A 16,307-nucleotide genomic window follows, 5' to 3' on the forward strand; every position below is an offset into this window, starting at 1 on the left:
GTAGAAACAAGCTTAACGGGAAGACGAAAGGAAAAACAGGATAAAAAGGTATATGCGCAACAGAACCAGCGGAAGGAACCTTTCGTACGTATTCAAACAAAATGAAAACAAGATATCACTGCACGACAAGTGAAGATTTTAAGTAAATCTATATTACGATATAACAACATCGCTATTGTATTTCAATCAATTCCGAAACATGGTAGATTCGATTGCTCGAATATTGCGGCTACGTACGCACGTTACATCCTGTTAGTGAAAGGTGATCCTGTTTGCATACATGCAGTCTACACATCCTCGGCACGGTGTAGTAAAACGAATTTGGATTCTAACAATATTACTTTTGAAATATGACGAATGATTCCGTTATCAAGTTACTATTGACCATAAAAAAGGTTTATTAGCTTTTGTTGACTTAAAATGTAAAAGAAAACTAATTTCTCTGCTAAGGTTGATGACGGTAATTTTAAAAATCTGCCGTTTCCGCCTGTCAAACAGTGGAGACGAAAATTTATTACTTTCTAATTTATTTGCTTATCAGGAGTAAATAATAAGAGAAAAGTTCTGATTATGCTATTTTTACATACCAGGAGAGCAATTTAAAGCATTTTAATCAACATCGATAAACAAAATAGAAACAACCAGATGTGTGTGACTTTTCCCATTTTTAATAAGCTTTTTCTCGTATAAGTGTAAACTATAAGTGCTACACTTTAAATATTTTTAATATACTCCTGATAATTTAAAAATTATCAGTTATTATCAAAAAACTTATTTTTTTGAAAATTTGTTTCATAAACTGTCAACCCCATGTCACTGCAAACGTTCCGCCACACCACACTGTGCCATATGCTGGCTGTCATTCTGTCGTGCGTTTGTTTCCAATTTTCGGCAAATTTGTGCAAACTTCGTGCGTTTGTTGGTGCGCGTTGGGCATAAGTTGGTACCGCAAAGGAAAAAGGAAAACTCCCCCAGTTCGAAACCCGTCGAAACATCTAAAGGAAACTTATAATTCACCGTTCATTGTTTCCGTACAGTAACGTGTTGTGTTGTGTGTGTGAGTGCAAAATTTCCGCGTGGACAAACCAGCATAAGTTGGCGTGTCGAGAAAAACAAATACGGAAGGAAAACCCGTCTCCGTCAGCTACTCCAACCCCAACATTTTCCGGCTTTCATCCCCTCAGCGCCTGCTGCTGGGACAGCGAAACAGACGCAGAAAAGGTCCCCCTTGCGAACAACCGAACAGCATCTAATTGGCCGGAATGGCAGCTGCACCTGTTATCATACCATCAGTGGCGAAGCACACATCTACGGTAAGTTCTAATCATCAGGGCGCCCCTTGAGGAGAAGCAAATAAAAAAGGGGCTGCATATACGGAAAAACATTCTTTCTCGATCGATGTTTTGATGAACCCGCTTCTTATCTCTTCCTTGTTTTCTCTCTCTTTCTTTCTCCTTCTATCGCTCCGTGTTTTTTCCCTCTTGCAGCTAATCTTCCTTCATGGCCTTGGCGATACCGGGTAAGTTTAATGTGGGGGATGAGGGCCTGTGGGAAAAATTAAAACTGCCTGGAAAGAGAGCGATTAGCGAAAGGAAGAACCAGCCATTTGCCAGCAGCCAGCCGTCTGTGGAAAAAGGAAAAATCAATTTTCCACCGTTACTAGTTACAGCCTTCTGAACGTGTAGGACGCTAATGCGCTGGCCTTACTGGCCGCTGCCCGCTGTTTGGTGTAGCATTATGAACATATTTTTCCATTCGCTGTGACATTTTTCAAACACACACACACACACTCACACACAAACACACATCGAGTGACCTTCAGATCGACCATCGGTCCTGTGCTGTACGGTGGGTCCTTGTGTGCTAAAAGGCTTCATGCTGCTCATATATGTGGACACATTGATTTAATTATGTAATTTCGTTGTCACTCTCGTCATCATCGGATTTGGGGGAAGTTCGCTTTGTGGGCGAAAACCTTACCGTGGAAAATGATTCTAATGGAAAAGCGAGCGAAATGTTCCACTTGTCCTTGCTATAAGCATTCGTTAGTAATTGTTTTATGTATTTAATTTCTCTCTCTCTCTCTCTCTTTCTGTTGTATTTTGTAGCCATGGTTGGGCCACCTCCATGGGGGCGCTTCGCACGCCCGACATGAAGGTAATCTGTCCAACAGCACCGAACATGCCGGTTACGATGAACGGGGGCTTTCGATTGAACTCGTGGTTCGACCTTAAATCCATCTCGATCAGCGACCCGGAAGATGAGGAAGGCATCAAGAAGGCGACCCGCTACGTGCACGAACTCATCCAGAGCGAAATGAAGGCCGGCATCTTGTCGAACCGGATTATGCTCGGAGGCTTTTCGCAGGGTGGCGCACTGGCCCTATACGCTGGGCTAACGTTTGCGGAACCGTTGGCCGGTGTGATGGCACTTTCCTGCTGGTTGCCACTGCACAAAAGTTTCCCGAGTGTGCGAAAGTGTCCAGATACGGTGCCGGTAAGTGGAGAATGGAGGCATTTATCTTGGGGTTTCCATTTTTGTTATCTCATTTTTATTCTCAACAGGTGCTTCAGTGTCACGGTGACTGTGATCCGATTGTGTTCTACAAGTTTGGTCAATTATCGTCCAGTGTGTTGAAATCGTTCATGAAAAACTCACACTTTCAAACGTACCAAGGGCTGGGCCATAGCTCCTGTGATGCGGAGTTGAGCGATATGAAGGTAAGTGGGGAATAGGTGGACGAAGGTGTCTCCGAAGATTTTGGGCGGCTCTTTCCCAAAGCAGAGCATTAATTGCTTGCAAATCCCATCAGCAAGTCTATATAGTCAGCCATTCGATGGCCAGCGTGTGACCTAGAAGGTCGTTAAGTCAAGCAGAAGAACACGTAGAAGCTAGTTTAGCTTTGAATCTTGTAAGTTGACAGCTTGTAGTCTTTGTGCGAGACCCTACAAGCAAACAAGGGAAAATCCTCTATAGAGCCCTCTAAAGCACTGCTCAGAAGTGGGTTACCAGAGGGGGAAAATTCCAAATTATGTGGAAAACTGTCTAAAATATCTTGGGGTACCTCATCACCCAAGTAAAAGGGTTTTAAACTAATCGTTTTTCCCCGTTTGCAGAAATTCATCGATGATCATGTTCCTCGCCAGTGAAGAGTGAACACTACATCCTGGCTCCGGTGGCTCTACTACCGCAAACTTATTGTCGCTTACATTCGTCAAAAAAGCTCCCCTCCGCACGTAAGCAAGGAGGTAATGTTTGGGACAAAAAAAAAACAGAAGCATTAATAATATTAGCATCCAAATGTAGTAGTGTATCGGTCGGTTTTGTTTTCAAAAAGAAATATCTCAAATTCTGTTAATGCAATTCGAATGAAGGTGTAAAACTTTAACGCGATTTAAATGTAGTACGCAAAAAGGTAAAAGAAGGATAAAGAAACCATTTACCAAACCAATAGTCGCGTTTGTTAAAAGCAATCATAAAAGGATGATAAAGTAACGGCCAAATTAAAAGTTTGCACACAAACACAAAACGGGGACTGCAAAACAATACAGAAACTGAGTCAATGTTTTAAAAATACACCCACACACACCACACTATTTTCTTGCACTATTTGTTGGTAGCCCCGTGTGTGGTATGTTGAAGATGAAAAATCATGAATAGCAATCTACGTGCTGAGGGTTCCTTATCGCTTGTAGGTGGTACGGTGGCCGAGATAAAACTACTTACGATTATACTAGCATTTGTGTAGACTGGTTGCCGCCATTGCGTTAATAGATAAAAAAAAACACATAGCGTGCGTGATAATATGTTACCCAAACGGTAACACATACATACATACATAGGGGGCTCAAGCAAAATGAAAGGCAAAAACGTAAAAAGGGGTATAGTTGGCAAACTTATAAGAGGCGAAGAGCAAAGAAAGAGAAACAAAACACATAAAAGTATTTAAATCGAGCGGAATTTGAACGCATTCTAATAACGCTAACAAATTGGGTGGGAAAAAGGTAATTATAAAACACAATAGAACGTTGAAGCAAAAGTTAAACTTTTGATTTTTTTTCCTTAGCCATAACAGAGCCCCAGCAGAATGCAACCGATTGTACTCTAGTATTAAATAGACATTTCTCTGTAATGGGGGATTTGCTCTTGCTCTGCAACTAGATTTCGTCCATTAAGGCTTCCTGTTATTAGCACCTTTTGTTTTCTTCTATTTCCTTTCTCTTGAACATCTTGAATAATTGGCATTGTTTCCTTTTATTGCAATGTTTCGTTCTGTTGTTTCTGTTTTTTATGCTTGTTAAAATATAATAAGAAAATCGACCTCTTTAATTATGGCAGAGTGAAAAACTATTTTCTACTTTCGAAAAATTCCTGCTCAAACTGGTTTCTTCTCAAAACAAAATCTATTGGAGTCCTGTGAAACGCTTTTATTCGCTGCAGTACGGCAATCAGCATGAGGACAATTTCAAGAAGAAAGTGTTAATAAACTCTAATCTTACGTTTTAGCTATGTTTTATCCTTATTTCTATCCACCCGGGGGATCCGCCAATTGATTTACCGATTTTTTCGACACTTTAGACCGACTTTAATGTTTAAAAAAAAGGAAATTGTTCGCTTTTTTTATTCTGATGAAAATTTAGAAAATTAAATATGCATGATTCAGACATTTTTAAATTCAAGCAAAAAATTTTTTAATATTTTGGGCACTTTTGTCATTTTATTTTTTGGGCCAAAAAATGTTCAGACCTGTTACAGATTTTTTATTACTATACAATCATCGGTGATTTTTTAGTTCAGTTGATGATGATCATTCTACCACAAATTGGTAAAGTAACGTAGAAGTAACGAAAGAAGCTGTTTGAAAAGCGGAAATAAAAGTGATCTTGTATGATTGAAGGTCACTGTATGAAACAACACAATAAAAAAACATGAATTTCCGCAACAAAAAGTCGGCATATCGTCATAAAACTCCACAAATTAAACAAATCAAATGCATGAATAACGCGGCAATCGTAAACGAAGGGATAAAGCAGTTAAAAGGACAGTTTAAAGCTTCAGAGGCTCACAAACAAATAATGTGTATGTTTAACGATTGCAAAACAAGACAACACCATATTCGAGGCGGAAGTTTAGAAGAAGAGAGGTTACAAGACGACGGCAATCCGCGTATATAAGGAACAACTACTATTACACTAGTACTACTACTGCTAATCATCCGCTACTTATAATGTAATCTGGATTCCGGTGTGTAAAAAAAAAAACCAAGAAAATACCATCGCAAGAGATTTAATAATATATTTTAGGTTAAAAAAACGCTTCAAGTTCGAGTGATCTGTTGCTTAAATGCGATTTTTTTTATTGCATACTGAGATATTCTCTTCCCAACTCTTCAACATGCGACACGAATCGTGGCAAACCGATAACCCCTTGTGCGCGTTCCCCGTACCAACACCTTGACCGTACCCTTGGTGCAGATTTTAAACAACTTCACCAAACCCTTCGCCGTTACATATCCGATTCCGTTAACGGTCCCTTCGGACAAACTAAATCCACCCTGTGTCACATACCCGAAACATTCCCGGCTGCACTGGTTGCGTACGGTGGCCGGTGTTGCTGGCAGCCATAATTCCGCCATACGTTTCAACTGTTCCTCGACCAACGCTCGATTGTTTGCCTTCGGGATGCGTACCAGCGTGCCAGGATTAGCCCGCTGCAAACGTTTCTTTTCCCTTATTCGGCGGTTTCGCAAACGTTTCAGCGTTCGGAGATGTTGCGCACGTAAGACGTGCCGTTCGGTGCCGTGCGGATCTTTCCGAAGTGGTTCCACGTACACTGGACTGTAGATGGATGCGAGACGGTTTTGTTTGTTCGTCCGAAAATCGGTACGATTCGGCAAACAGATGATTGCATTATCACCCGGATTTCCGCGCGTTTTCAGTGTCAGCAGCACCGGAACGAGCGCATCCGGTGGAAGACCGATCGAGTGGATATTAAATTTACGATCCAAAGCGAGCTTTAACTTTGCTAGCGCTTCCTGATCGCGCAGCACGAAATAAGGCCGTTCGGTGCCTTCCGGTGTCCACTCCCGGACAAGCTGTGTCCAAGGGCAGCGGAATGGTGATGCGATAGCAAGTTTCGTATAGTTGACCCGTTTGTTATTTGGCTTTTTAAAATATCGGCTCCAAGCGTCCTTATGTTTGCGTACCGCTTCATAACGGCCGAGCTGCGAATCCGGCACACCGGAACGATCGCAGCCGGACTCAAGTGCGATCATGTCCTGCTCCTGCTGGCCAACCGCCTTGGCACCCCACATTACAAACGAATGCCAAACGGCTAGTCCGTACCCAGCGGGTAAAATTATATCCCACCCCGATCCGTACCCGAGTCGCTTATAGTCGGCATCCTGTGAGCCGGGTGTTTGAAGTAAAAGGATCGGCAGTGGTTGAAGGTGTGTTTCCGCTACGCAAAGCTCACCCGGAACGAGCGTTTCGCTGCTACGAAGTTGGTTTAGTTCGTGGGTCGTTTTCATCTGCTCGCTTATACGCTTCCGGATCGTTTCGTCCCACACCGGGGAGAAGTTCCGGATTGCACGGGGTTGTTGCACCACTTCCGGCGGAATGCCGTGGGTGAAGTTGTAACGGGGGGCCGGAGCATCGGGAAGTGCTTTGGTGCGTCTGTTTGGGCGATTTAACCTTGGATCCTGAACGAGGAGTGCAATCACTTCACCGGGACTTAGTTCACCAGGTGAGGTTAGGTCCTTAACATCCGTCCAGTAGGTCGATTGTTGTGTGAGGATTTTTTTGTACTTTGGAGTGTTTTCCATAAAATCGTTAAACCACGTCCGATTGGATGGTTGGGTCACGTGTGTTGGTGGATTAAATAGACGAAACGTGTTAACGATGGTTGCATGTGAAAGTGGTCCCGTAAGATGGAAGCGATTGAGAGTGTCCTTTAGCTCCACCAGCTCAACACCGGACGATTTGGATCTGTAGCGTGGACATCGAATATCGGCTGGATTTCTGGTAATGTCTTCAATCGTGTCGTTTGTCTTGCGGAGTGCATTTTTCAACTCGAACACCTTTACCAACTGTTCCACCAGCTGTCGGTAAAACGTTGGATGAGCAAACATCCACACTGTGCGACGTTCTTCACCGTCTTCTTGAACACTTGGCCGCCATACGAACCGTACCTTACCGAGACAATTGTACGGATAGGCACCATCTTCGTACAGCCAAGCGTAACCCGCCCGTTGTCCACCCGTGTAAGCTTTGGCCGCCATGGTGAGTCCCACCCGCTCACTACACAACCTCCGGAAACCTTCCTTCAGCAAGCCTTCCTCACCACACACTTCCACACATCCTTCGTACGACAAATCGTACAGAAGACAGTGTTTCGAGGTGGCACGATAGCTCGAACGGTAGCTCTTGTTGCACGGTGTAAGTGGAATCTTGTACCCCCATCGTGACGTCATGTGGAACCGCTTGGCATGCCATACGTGTGTTTCTAGCCACACAAACGCTCGTTTCCGTCGTTCGTACTCCTTCAGCAGATTGTTCGGCTTGCGGCGATACTTTCGTGATGGACGTTTTTTCTTCTCCGATACACCGCTCTTGCTGAACTGTGCCGCGTGCACTGTGCGGAAGCGTCGGGGCAAACGGCGCACCTCGTACGACATGGCACGGCGTCGCATGTGGGTAGGTAGCGATTGGTGCATCAGCTTGCGCTGGTGCGTTGTGTTGGTCATGTTGCGAAGCATCTGGCACACCTCATCCTTGCGGCTTTCGGTATAGCTTACCGGGTCGAGAATGCTCGGTACTTTCACGTTTCCACCGATGGCGGCATCGATCTGTACGTGTGGTGACTGCATCCTGACGCGCTACGTGCGGCGTTGAAGTAGCGATCGTCTTTTTTCTAGGGTAATTTACGGCTCAGGAACTCAGAAAGGGAAACTAGTCGGCACGATTTGCTGAAAACGTTCAGAAAAGCCGGCATGAACCGACGAACTGTCAGCAGCACGTTGTTTTTCCGTGGATGTAAACAAACAGTGGATACTATGGTATGTTTATCGGTCAAAATTATGATCGGTGTACCGAAAATGGTGTGCAGTGTGTTCTAAAAAAGTAAGCTTTGTTCAACAAGATTAAAGTGACGCAAATAATAATTGGATTGCTAATTTGTTAACTACCATCATTAGGATAAGCTGCACAAGAGCTGCAATAGATAGATCAAAAGCGGAATCATTGTTGCTTGTTATTCACTGTACTGCTGCTGTTAGTCACTGTGACGTACAATTGCATACATTTTGGCGCTTTTACATGCGGGACAATTTTATAGATTAATTGAATTTTTGTGCTGGATATTGAAAAACTAATTAAACTCTAATTGTAATAGAAGTAATGTGCAAATCCCCTAAGAAAAAATTCCTATTAAATCTGTGCTCTCTATCTGAGCAAAACAATAACGACGCACAAAGGCAGCTAGCTATTCTTCAAAATACAAAAAGAAATCATTGCCTTAAGAGAAATGCATTGCAATTAATACTCCCTCTAATCTCGTTAAGTACCAACGAAAGAATGTCACCCCGGTATCGCCTGCAACGCATGACGCACGCGAAAAAAAAGTGCAACAAAATGACGATGGATGACTAACTAAACGGCCAGCTGTGACTTTTGAAAACTAGTACATTGACCTATCAAACCTGCATAGTGTAAGCAGCAGCAGATGCATTTTTATTTTGCCCGCTTTGCCCATTTAACATGCGCATCACACAAACACAAAACATTCTTTGTGATGATGGTGCGCCAGGGCAGTGCAGCAACTAAAATAGTGCTCGGTAGCGAATGGCTACGCCCCAGCCCCGTGGCTTGGATGTTCTCCATCATCGGCTCGGGGTGCATCAAGTTTTTATGTGTGACGACGAACGCAAGACACAGGAAACGATGTTGTTTATGGCTGTTTGCCGGCAGGGTCTTCTGGATCGATACAAACGCCTTGGGTGTAATTGTATGCGGAGTACGTTGATTATCGGTATATTCCGTAAAATGTTCTAGATTTGCATTGGGAATGCACATGAAGCGTCTGTTTATTTGATTGTAAAACGATATTTAAAGTTGCATTTGTGTAAATTATAAATAAGCTAATCACGCTAATGATCACTCACCTGATTTGTGTCGGCAATTTATGGGAATTACATATGGTGCTTCTAAATATCGCATAATATAGCAATAATTATAAATTTTTAACCCTTTTAGATAAAATGCGCTATTAAAAGAAAAAAAAGTTTTTAAAATTCTAATAAAAAAGTTTAAACTAAAATTAAGATTGCTAAAAGTTGAGATGAAACACATCAAAATAAGAATGGGTATTAATTTTTTTTTATAATTTAATCCACAATAAAACACATATAAAGCTGCCAATTTCGAACAGCTTTAATTCAAATATGTGAGCATTATTTTACTCCAAGATAAAAAATAACTAATGCAACAGATCAGTGAGCACGCTTTACCCCACAGAAAAGCGTTCCGGTGAACCCTTGCATATGCCCTTCCCGGACAATCTTGGCCATCATCGTTTGGGACCGACGTACCGCATGCCCTGTGTTTGTGTTTCTGTGTGTGTGTTCGCGCGCCCGTCTGTTCCGAAGCGCAGTTGTAGTTGCCCCCGAACTAGCGGTCGCATATGCGTTACGAGCACTGCGAACGCAGTTATGTTTTGGTTCTCAACCCGTTCGGTTCGACGCTGCGTTAGTTCTTTCGTGCGAGCTCCCGTGCCCCCGCGCACCATCTGAAACGGTTCAGCTTCCGTGCTTTTGGTGGGTTAGCCGTTTCGCTGCCAACAAAGTGAGAAACGGGTAAAAGTGTGTGTGTGTGTGTTTTGTAAGTGTGCTTGATCATCAGTTTTTGGGGGCAGTTTGGCTATGCTCGGTGGTTACCTTTTTGGGGGTCGGAGTTCCCTTCACATTTCTCATTCATTCCTACGTTAAGCTGTATAGAGATCACGCAGATTGTTTTTGTTTTGTTTTGGATGTTTTTTTTCTTTGCTCCAATTGGCACACTTCCCAAATTTTAAACACGTACACGATGCCATCTTAAAAGGAAAAGAAAAGATTTTTTTTTAATTTCGTGTAGAAGTTTAAGAAACGATGAGAAATGTTTGAAGAATGTTAGTAAAACATTGTGCCCAAAGGGAGTTAAAAAAGCTAAAACCGTTGTGGAATAATTCGTTGATGCTGTGTGTTTCCCTTTCCTTGGTGGACATTTCGTGTGTCATGTGTTGATTGTGGTCGCCTGAGTCGTCCACCACACAAGCCTGCTGGTGAAAGTGTGACATTGTGAGTAATTGTTGTGTTTTTGTGTCGTTTATTCTTTCTCAGCTGATTTTTTTATCCAATTTGAAGTGTGGTTTTAGTTGCACCGTAAGTCAGTTAAGTTAGTGTGAAGTTAAACCGCAAAATAAAGCTAATTGTGCAAGTGAATTGGTCCCAGAAGACTAAAGCTGAAAGCTGAAGTTAACGAGCAGCACTTGAAAGTTGGAATATTGGAGCTACAAGGACGCAAGTGACCGAAACAACCCGGCCTAATTGCTAAGGTACGTTTAGTTTTCGCATTAGCCAAACTTCAAACTCATCATCTGAGTAGAAAAACATTCAGATTTGAATAGAATTCATTGCATATGAGTCATCAAAAAGGATTTCCTAAGCGCGAACGTGTTCTTGAAGTTGGAATTTCTACAAGCTCACACCGTTGCATTAAACACCGATCGAGTCTGAATTTAAGTGAAGCGTATTAAAAATCCCACCAGGCTCAAGCTGGTTTAGATTAGAGCGAGTAGGAAGCGATTATAAATCAGGCCCGCAAGCTGCAAAGTTGAGCGACATTGCTAGCAATCTCGGTTTCTGCTGCATATTGAATTACAAATGTCATCTGCTCACTATTCAATCACTGCCGCAGAGTCTCTACGGGGCTATTTGAAATTGCTTTACCCCAAATTAGGTTCTTTTTTTGCTAAACTTTTTTCCTTTTATAGCAACAAAAAAAAAGTTAAGTCTTCTAAGCAATAGCAACTGATCAATTTCTGGTTGTTTACTGCATTTCCCATACATCCCCAGCACCGGAGTCACTCACCGGTCAGTAGTTTAACGTATTTGAAAGTAAAATGTCTTCCGGCTTGTCAGTGCCACCGGCAACCCTACACGCTCCTAAGGTCAGTCAGCTCTGCCCGCATCACTAGCCGTTCGGGGGGATGGGTACTATCGTCTATCGACGCCATGTTGAATCTCGTCCGGTCGTCGGGCGTCCGGTCCCCGGTGGTAATGGTTCAGTAACTTTGCAAAACTTTATGTACCAACACTTGCAAAGAAACGTTAGAATATGGTGGCCGGCTTCCTAATGAATTCCTCTCCGAATGGTGACATTTGCTGGAACACGGCTGCAACAGACAGTTAGTCCACCGCTACCACCGGTACCCTGCGTGTGAGTGTGTGTGGTTGATCTACGCACGATGCCGTTAGCTTCAATTAGGTATGCGACGGCGTGGCCGCTGGTGGGCCACTAAACAAGATGGCTCGTCTCGGCCGGTGTCTTCTCTCCCTCCCGCGTTTGGCATCGTTTAGATCAACAACCAGATCAACGGCAACGGAGATGTGGTCGTACTTGACGATCGTTTCGCTTCCTTGCGTCGCCAGCTGCAACTCGCGGGAAACCTCGTTTGCCATCAGCGATCAAGTGTGATACAACTCCACGTGTTTTGTTTATGTGTGTGTGTGTGTTTTTTTTTTTTTTTTGAAGTTGATACCCATCGTCCCAAAAGGCTGATAGATCTTTAAGTTGCAAGGCCACGAAGAATCCAAAAGTCGCTTTCGCTACCGAGAGATCCCTTCACCCGACAAAGATGGTGCTTCAGAAAGAACTGGAGGCACTGGCGTAATGTTGAGAGACTCTTGAATTGGTGGTTGGTGGCTCGTTCTAGATGTCCTTGAAATCGTTCGGAATTGGGGTTTTGCTGTATTTGTTGATCTACCTGTTTTGGCCCGTGGTTTCGCTCACACACGCGCACCGAAAAGCACAGAATGATTCTACAAAAACCAAGTCTTCATAATGATAAACTCAACGTACAAGAAATTCAACTTCCCACCCATACTCATTCGGATGTAATTTACCTTCAGTTAGCGCTCCACAGTCACGGCTTTATGCTTTCAAACTGATGTGTCCCTGCCAAGAAACTATGACGTGTTTGTTGTGAGCCGATTGTGAAATCACAATTAAACTGCCAAAGGGCCAAGGTTGCCTGAGCTTGGTGCAAATGATTGATACCGCACGTGGTAGTGCGGGTTGAAGAAAATCTAGTCAGAAACAATAGAACACCGCAATCAATGCTATGGATGGATTAAGGTCATGAAGTTTATGTGTGTGATTATGTGCGTCTGCAGCAAAAAGCTAAAAAAAGGCCGTGACTGATCTTTTCTCAGATAAAACTGATATTTTTTAATGGAAATGAGCAATTAAAAAACCATTTTTACTCACAGCTGCAGGTCTCTTTTGAATAGGTACCTGCAAGTATGCAATATGCTTTCATCTGGATAATGTTGTGAGACTGAGAAAAACGTATTATTTTCATTATTAAGTCATCAGTTACGGGAAATTTGTATTCAGCTGTGGAATCCACAGTTTGTTTGCAGCAATAGGCATACTTTCAGGCGTTAAAGTGTCTGCATCAATCTTGTATTGTAACGAAAGGATGTCGAACGAAATGTCCATTAAAAGCAGTGTCGTTAGTTAGTCGACCTCAAGCTTGATCGATCATTACATTGCATCCCGCCCCGTAATTGCCAATACTCTCTTTGCAAGACCAGCAAATGTTTTCCTGTAAGTCCACACCAATCATTCTTTCACCAAGAAAATGAGTAATTGCTGCAACAACAACAAAAAAAAAGATTGCAATCCGGCCACAGTCTGATTGTCGTTGAGATGAAGGTTCGCCAACTCCAACCAACCGACAAAAAAAAAAACCACTTCCAGCAACCAATTCGCATTAAGCACAAAATGGTGTGGATGGAAGTGGATTTCTCTTTTCTCTTCGTACCCCCAAACCGTAAAGCTAGCCCGGGCAAAACAATGAGCCCAAACATCATGTCATTGGGCTTAATTTCGGTGCATTTTGCACCATCCGCTACAATGGCGATGGTGGTGTTGGTGGTAATGCAGCGTACAATTAAAGCGAAACCGATTGGCAAACCCTGCCACCAGACTCACCTGGCTAGATTGTGCCATCGGATCGGTGGTGGTCACGCGATCACATCCGAACTGGTTGCCATTCTAATCGGGGCGGATGCACATTTGCAATTAAATAGTGCACATTTCGTGATGCGCTGCTTTTCCGGTGTATGGTACATTGAGCAAGTTTGGGCAGCCATTTTCAGGAAGGTTCTGCGATGCCTGCATTGCCACAGATGTTCTCTAAGAAGGTGCGTGAATCAGAGCGTAAAGGTGTTGTTATTGGATGTTTTGTTTACGTTTGCACCATGTGGCTTCCACGTCTAGCAAAAGTTGCAATTCAATTCACTCGGGGCGGCTTGTACGAGTTCTTTCCCTTTCGATTTATCTTTCCACCCTATCGATGTGGAAGGAAGACATGTTATGCATGTTTCGTTGTTTTGCACCGGTTGCACATGCGGACGATTGCGGTGTGCACCCAGGGCAGCCCTGAAATCGCACTTGAAATGCAGTAGTGCAGTGTGGCCATGCTTGGTGAAATGATGCAGCTTTGCTGCAAAGCAGTAGTTCAAGGTTTAAAAGCAATGCATTGTTGGCAGCTAACTTAAAATTCTGCTTCAAATTTGCCTTTATCTAATGGATGTAATATGCTTTAACCAACTCTTGACACTAACGACTATAGCCGGTGATGACCCATTTCACTGTAAAAGCGGCAGTAGCTTGTCAAAGCATTGCCTTAACGATACAACGTTCACGTAGAATTATCATGGCGAATATGTAAAAAAAATCTGGTCGAAGAGAGAGCAAGAAAAAAACCTCTTGTTTACACAGATTTTCCTCCATTAACGGCAAGCTCAACTCGCAGCTCGATACCTCCCAAAAAACCAACCGAACGAACGGTGACGAATGCCTTTCAAAACAGGTTTCATATCTCTTAGGAGCTTCGTCTTGCATCGTTGAAGCTCGTTTTGATGTAAGATGAGGACGACAAAAAAAAACCACCAAACATAAGATTCATTCTCAGTTTTAATTGAGGTAAGATGCGTGCTGCGCTTAAAAGCCTCAGAGTATGATACATGGTGAATTAGAGCGTTCCGTGTCTCACGAAATACGTCAAACGCTGGCAGCAAAAAGCTTGTTTAAGCTCTCATTTATTTTGTTTTTTGCTTGTAAAAAAGGCAGTTTCATGATTTTAACAAGCAAGAAAACGGGGGCCTTTTCTGTTTGTCTTGATTTGGCTCGGTGTAAAAAAAAATGGAGTAAATAGGTGTGGACATGATGCAATTTAGTGTTTCCCATTTATTCGAGAGCTAAAACTAAATGTGAGACAGAGTAAATACATTTGCTTAAGTCGTTAACTTCCTAATGTAATGAGAATCTTCATGGGGATATGACTTGATATAAAGACAACGGATTCCTGGATCGACGAGACTCTTGGACGTGTTTTTCATAGAACCTTAGACGAGTTACAGGTCGTCATTCTTGTCCTTTATCTTTCTCTCTTCAGCTTTGAGAGGTCTTGGGCTACCATCTAGCCTGTTTGAAACAATTATTATCCATAGTCTTGCGTACGGAGAGACGGATCCCGCCGTGTAAGATTCGGTGCTGAATTGCGGACACGGACACTGCCTGGATTGGGTCGAAAAAATCCAGGGACAGGCGATAGCGGCAACAGCGGCAGGACCGGGGTTCTTATTCCATCCGAACCGTTCCCTCGTAGTGAGGACTGACTATCCAACTACTTGGCATTAGCAAATGCAATAAACCTTTTGATGGTCGGCGTAACTTAGTTGGTCGTTGAGCCAAGATGAAGAAGAAAAAGATCGAAGAATTGAGGGAAGTTTAAAGACATATTTTTTCCAAGTTCTTATACACTTATAAGTATTTTATATGATACAAATGGCGGTGAAAGCCCTAAAACATTAGGATCCATCTGTTTGGCTGTAGTAAGCTCTGTATTAGCGTCTATCAGACGGTAGAGTTGTTGCGAGAGCCACAGCTGCTGTCAGCAGTCTTCAAGTAACAGATGCCCTTCTCCAAAATCCAAGGTTACTTTACTTACTGCTGCTGGTGGAGTCATCAAAAATTTCCAAGAGTTGCAAAAATCTTTTGTTGCCTGGTAAAACACCTGCTGATCGTGCACTTGCTGACACGTTGAGATCAAACTCACACCCTTGTGAGTTTCTGCAGCAAAATATTTTTCTTACAACCAACTCACTCTAAATTGTATAGAAAAAGTATTGCAAGCTGTGCACCTAATCTAGCTGCGAAAACTAGCAAACACAAAGCTCAACCCCAACCCCGGTATCGTATTGCTCTTCCGGAAGGTGTTCCAGTATCTTATACTCATGCACGAAGAAAGTAAACGCACTTCTCGGCAGGAAAACCCGATACTCTGCCTTCGCACACTTGAGCTTTGTGCTTTGTGTTTGTTCCGTTACACACGCGCCGGACTAGCTGTGCGCCAGTCTGCGGTCCACTGTTTGCCGTTCAGTTAACTTCAATTAAAGACCTAACCTGTGGCGCGTGGTAAAGGTCGTTTAGCGGCATCGCTCTCTACCCTGTTCCGCAATTTGTGCGATCACGCCCCTTTTCGCTGCAACCCGGCGTTCGGAAGAACAAGTCGTTGCGGTTGTTGCACGTGCACGCCTTGCGTTTATGCGTACCGCGCTATGCTAGCCGTGCGTAAAGATCAATAATTAAATGGACATCCGTGTTCCGTGGGGGAAAAAAAACAAAGGATTAATCTGTCGTCGTGTGGGTCACCGGAGTGGCGCTCAGTGGAATTCCGTGTCCCTGGACTTGGCTGCAAAAGTACGGCTAGGGTCATAAGGTAACAGGTTAAACGTGTCAATCGGTGCTGCTAGCTTGACATCGCTGATGATTATTATGGCATGGTGGTTGTAATTTGCCGCCCCCACGATCTAGTCGAAAGTCCACCCCGGACACATTTGTTCTAGTTCTAGCAGCGGTAGGGACCTTAATCAATCTTCTCGCAACGACTCGTAATCGAAGGTTTCTTTAGCTAGTGGACACGTGCTTATCGGACATGGTGCTTATTAAGGGATTCTTGTTGTTTTTCTCGTTCCCCGGCAG

At 43.4% G+C, this 16,307-nt stretch overlaps 4 protein-coding genes across 6 annotated transcripts in view; 2 read left to right on the forward strand and 2 right to left on the reverse strand.

Annotated features, from left to right (window-relative positions):
* LOC126568306 (mitogen-activated protein kinase p38b-like) overlaps nucleotides 1-16,307 on the forward strand; it is a 643,298-nt gene that overhangs the window by 593,462 nt on the left and 33,529 nt on the right. The window lies entirely within an intron of this gene.
* The window catches only part of LOC126568491 (ras-related protein Ral-a), a 337,581-nt gene that overhangs the window by 163,805 nt on the left and 157,469 nt on the right, over nucleotides 1-16,307 (reverse strand). The gene's annotated exons all lie outside the window — the stretch shown is intronic.
* Nucleotides 1,236-3,149, forward strand: LOC126568475 (acyl-protein thioesterase 1). Its single transcript, XM_050224959.1, has 5 exons — nucleotides 1,236-1,313; nucleotides 1,488-1,519; nucleotides 2,109-2,496; nucleotides 2,565-2,720; nucleotides 3,117-3,149. The coding sequence occupies exons 1-5, from the start codon at nucleotides 1,263-1,265 to the stop codon at nucleotides 3,147-3,149; spliced, it is 660 nt and encodes a 219-aa protein (XP_050080916.1). The 5' UTR covers nucleotides 1,236-1,262.
* LOC126567902 (ribonucleases P/MRP protein subunit POP1) lies at nucleotides 5,390-7,867 on the reverse strand. Its single transcript, XM_050224250.1, has one exon. The coding sequence runs from the start codon at nucleotides 7,865-7,867 to the stop codon at nucleotides 5,390-5,392; it is 2,478 nt and encodes an 825-aa protein (XP_050080207.1).

The sequence above is a fragment of the Anopheles maculipalpis genome, chromosome 2RL (genome assembly GCF_943734695.1).
Source record: "Anopheles maculipalpis chromosome 2RL, idAnoMacuDA_375_x, whole genome shotgun sequence".
NCBI lineage: Eukaryota > Metazoa > Arthropoda > Insecta > Diptera > Culicidae > Anopheles > Anopheles maculipalpis.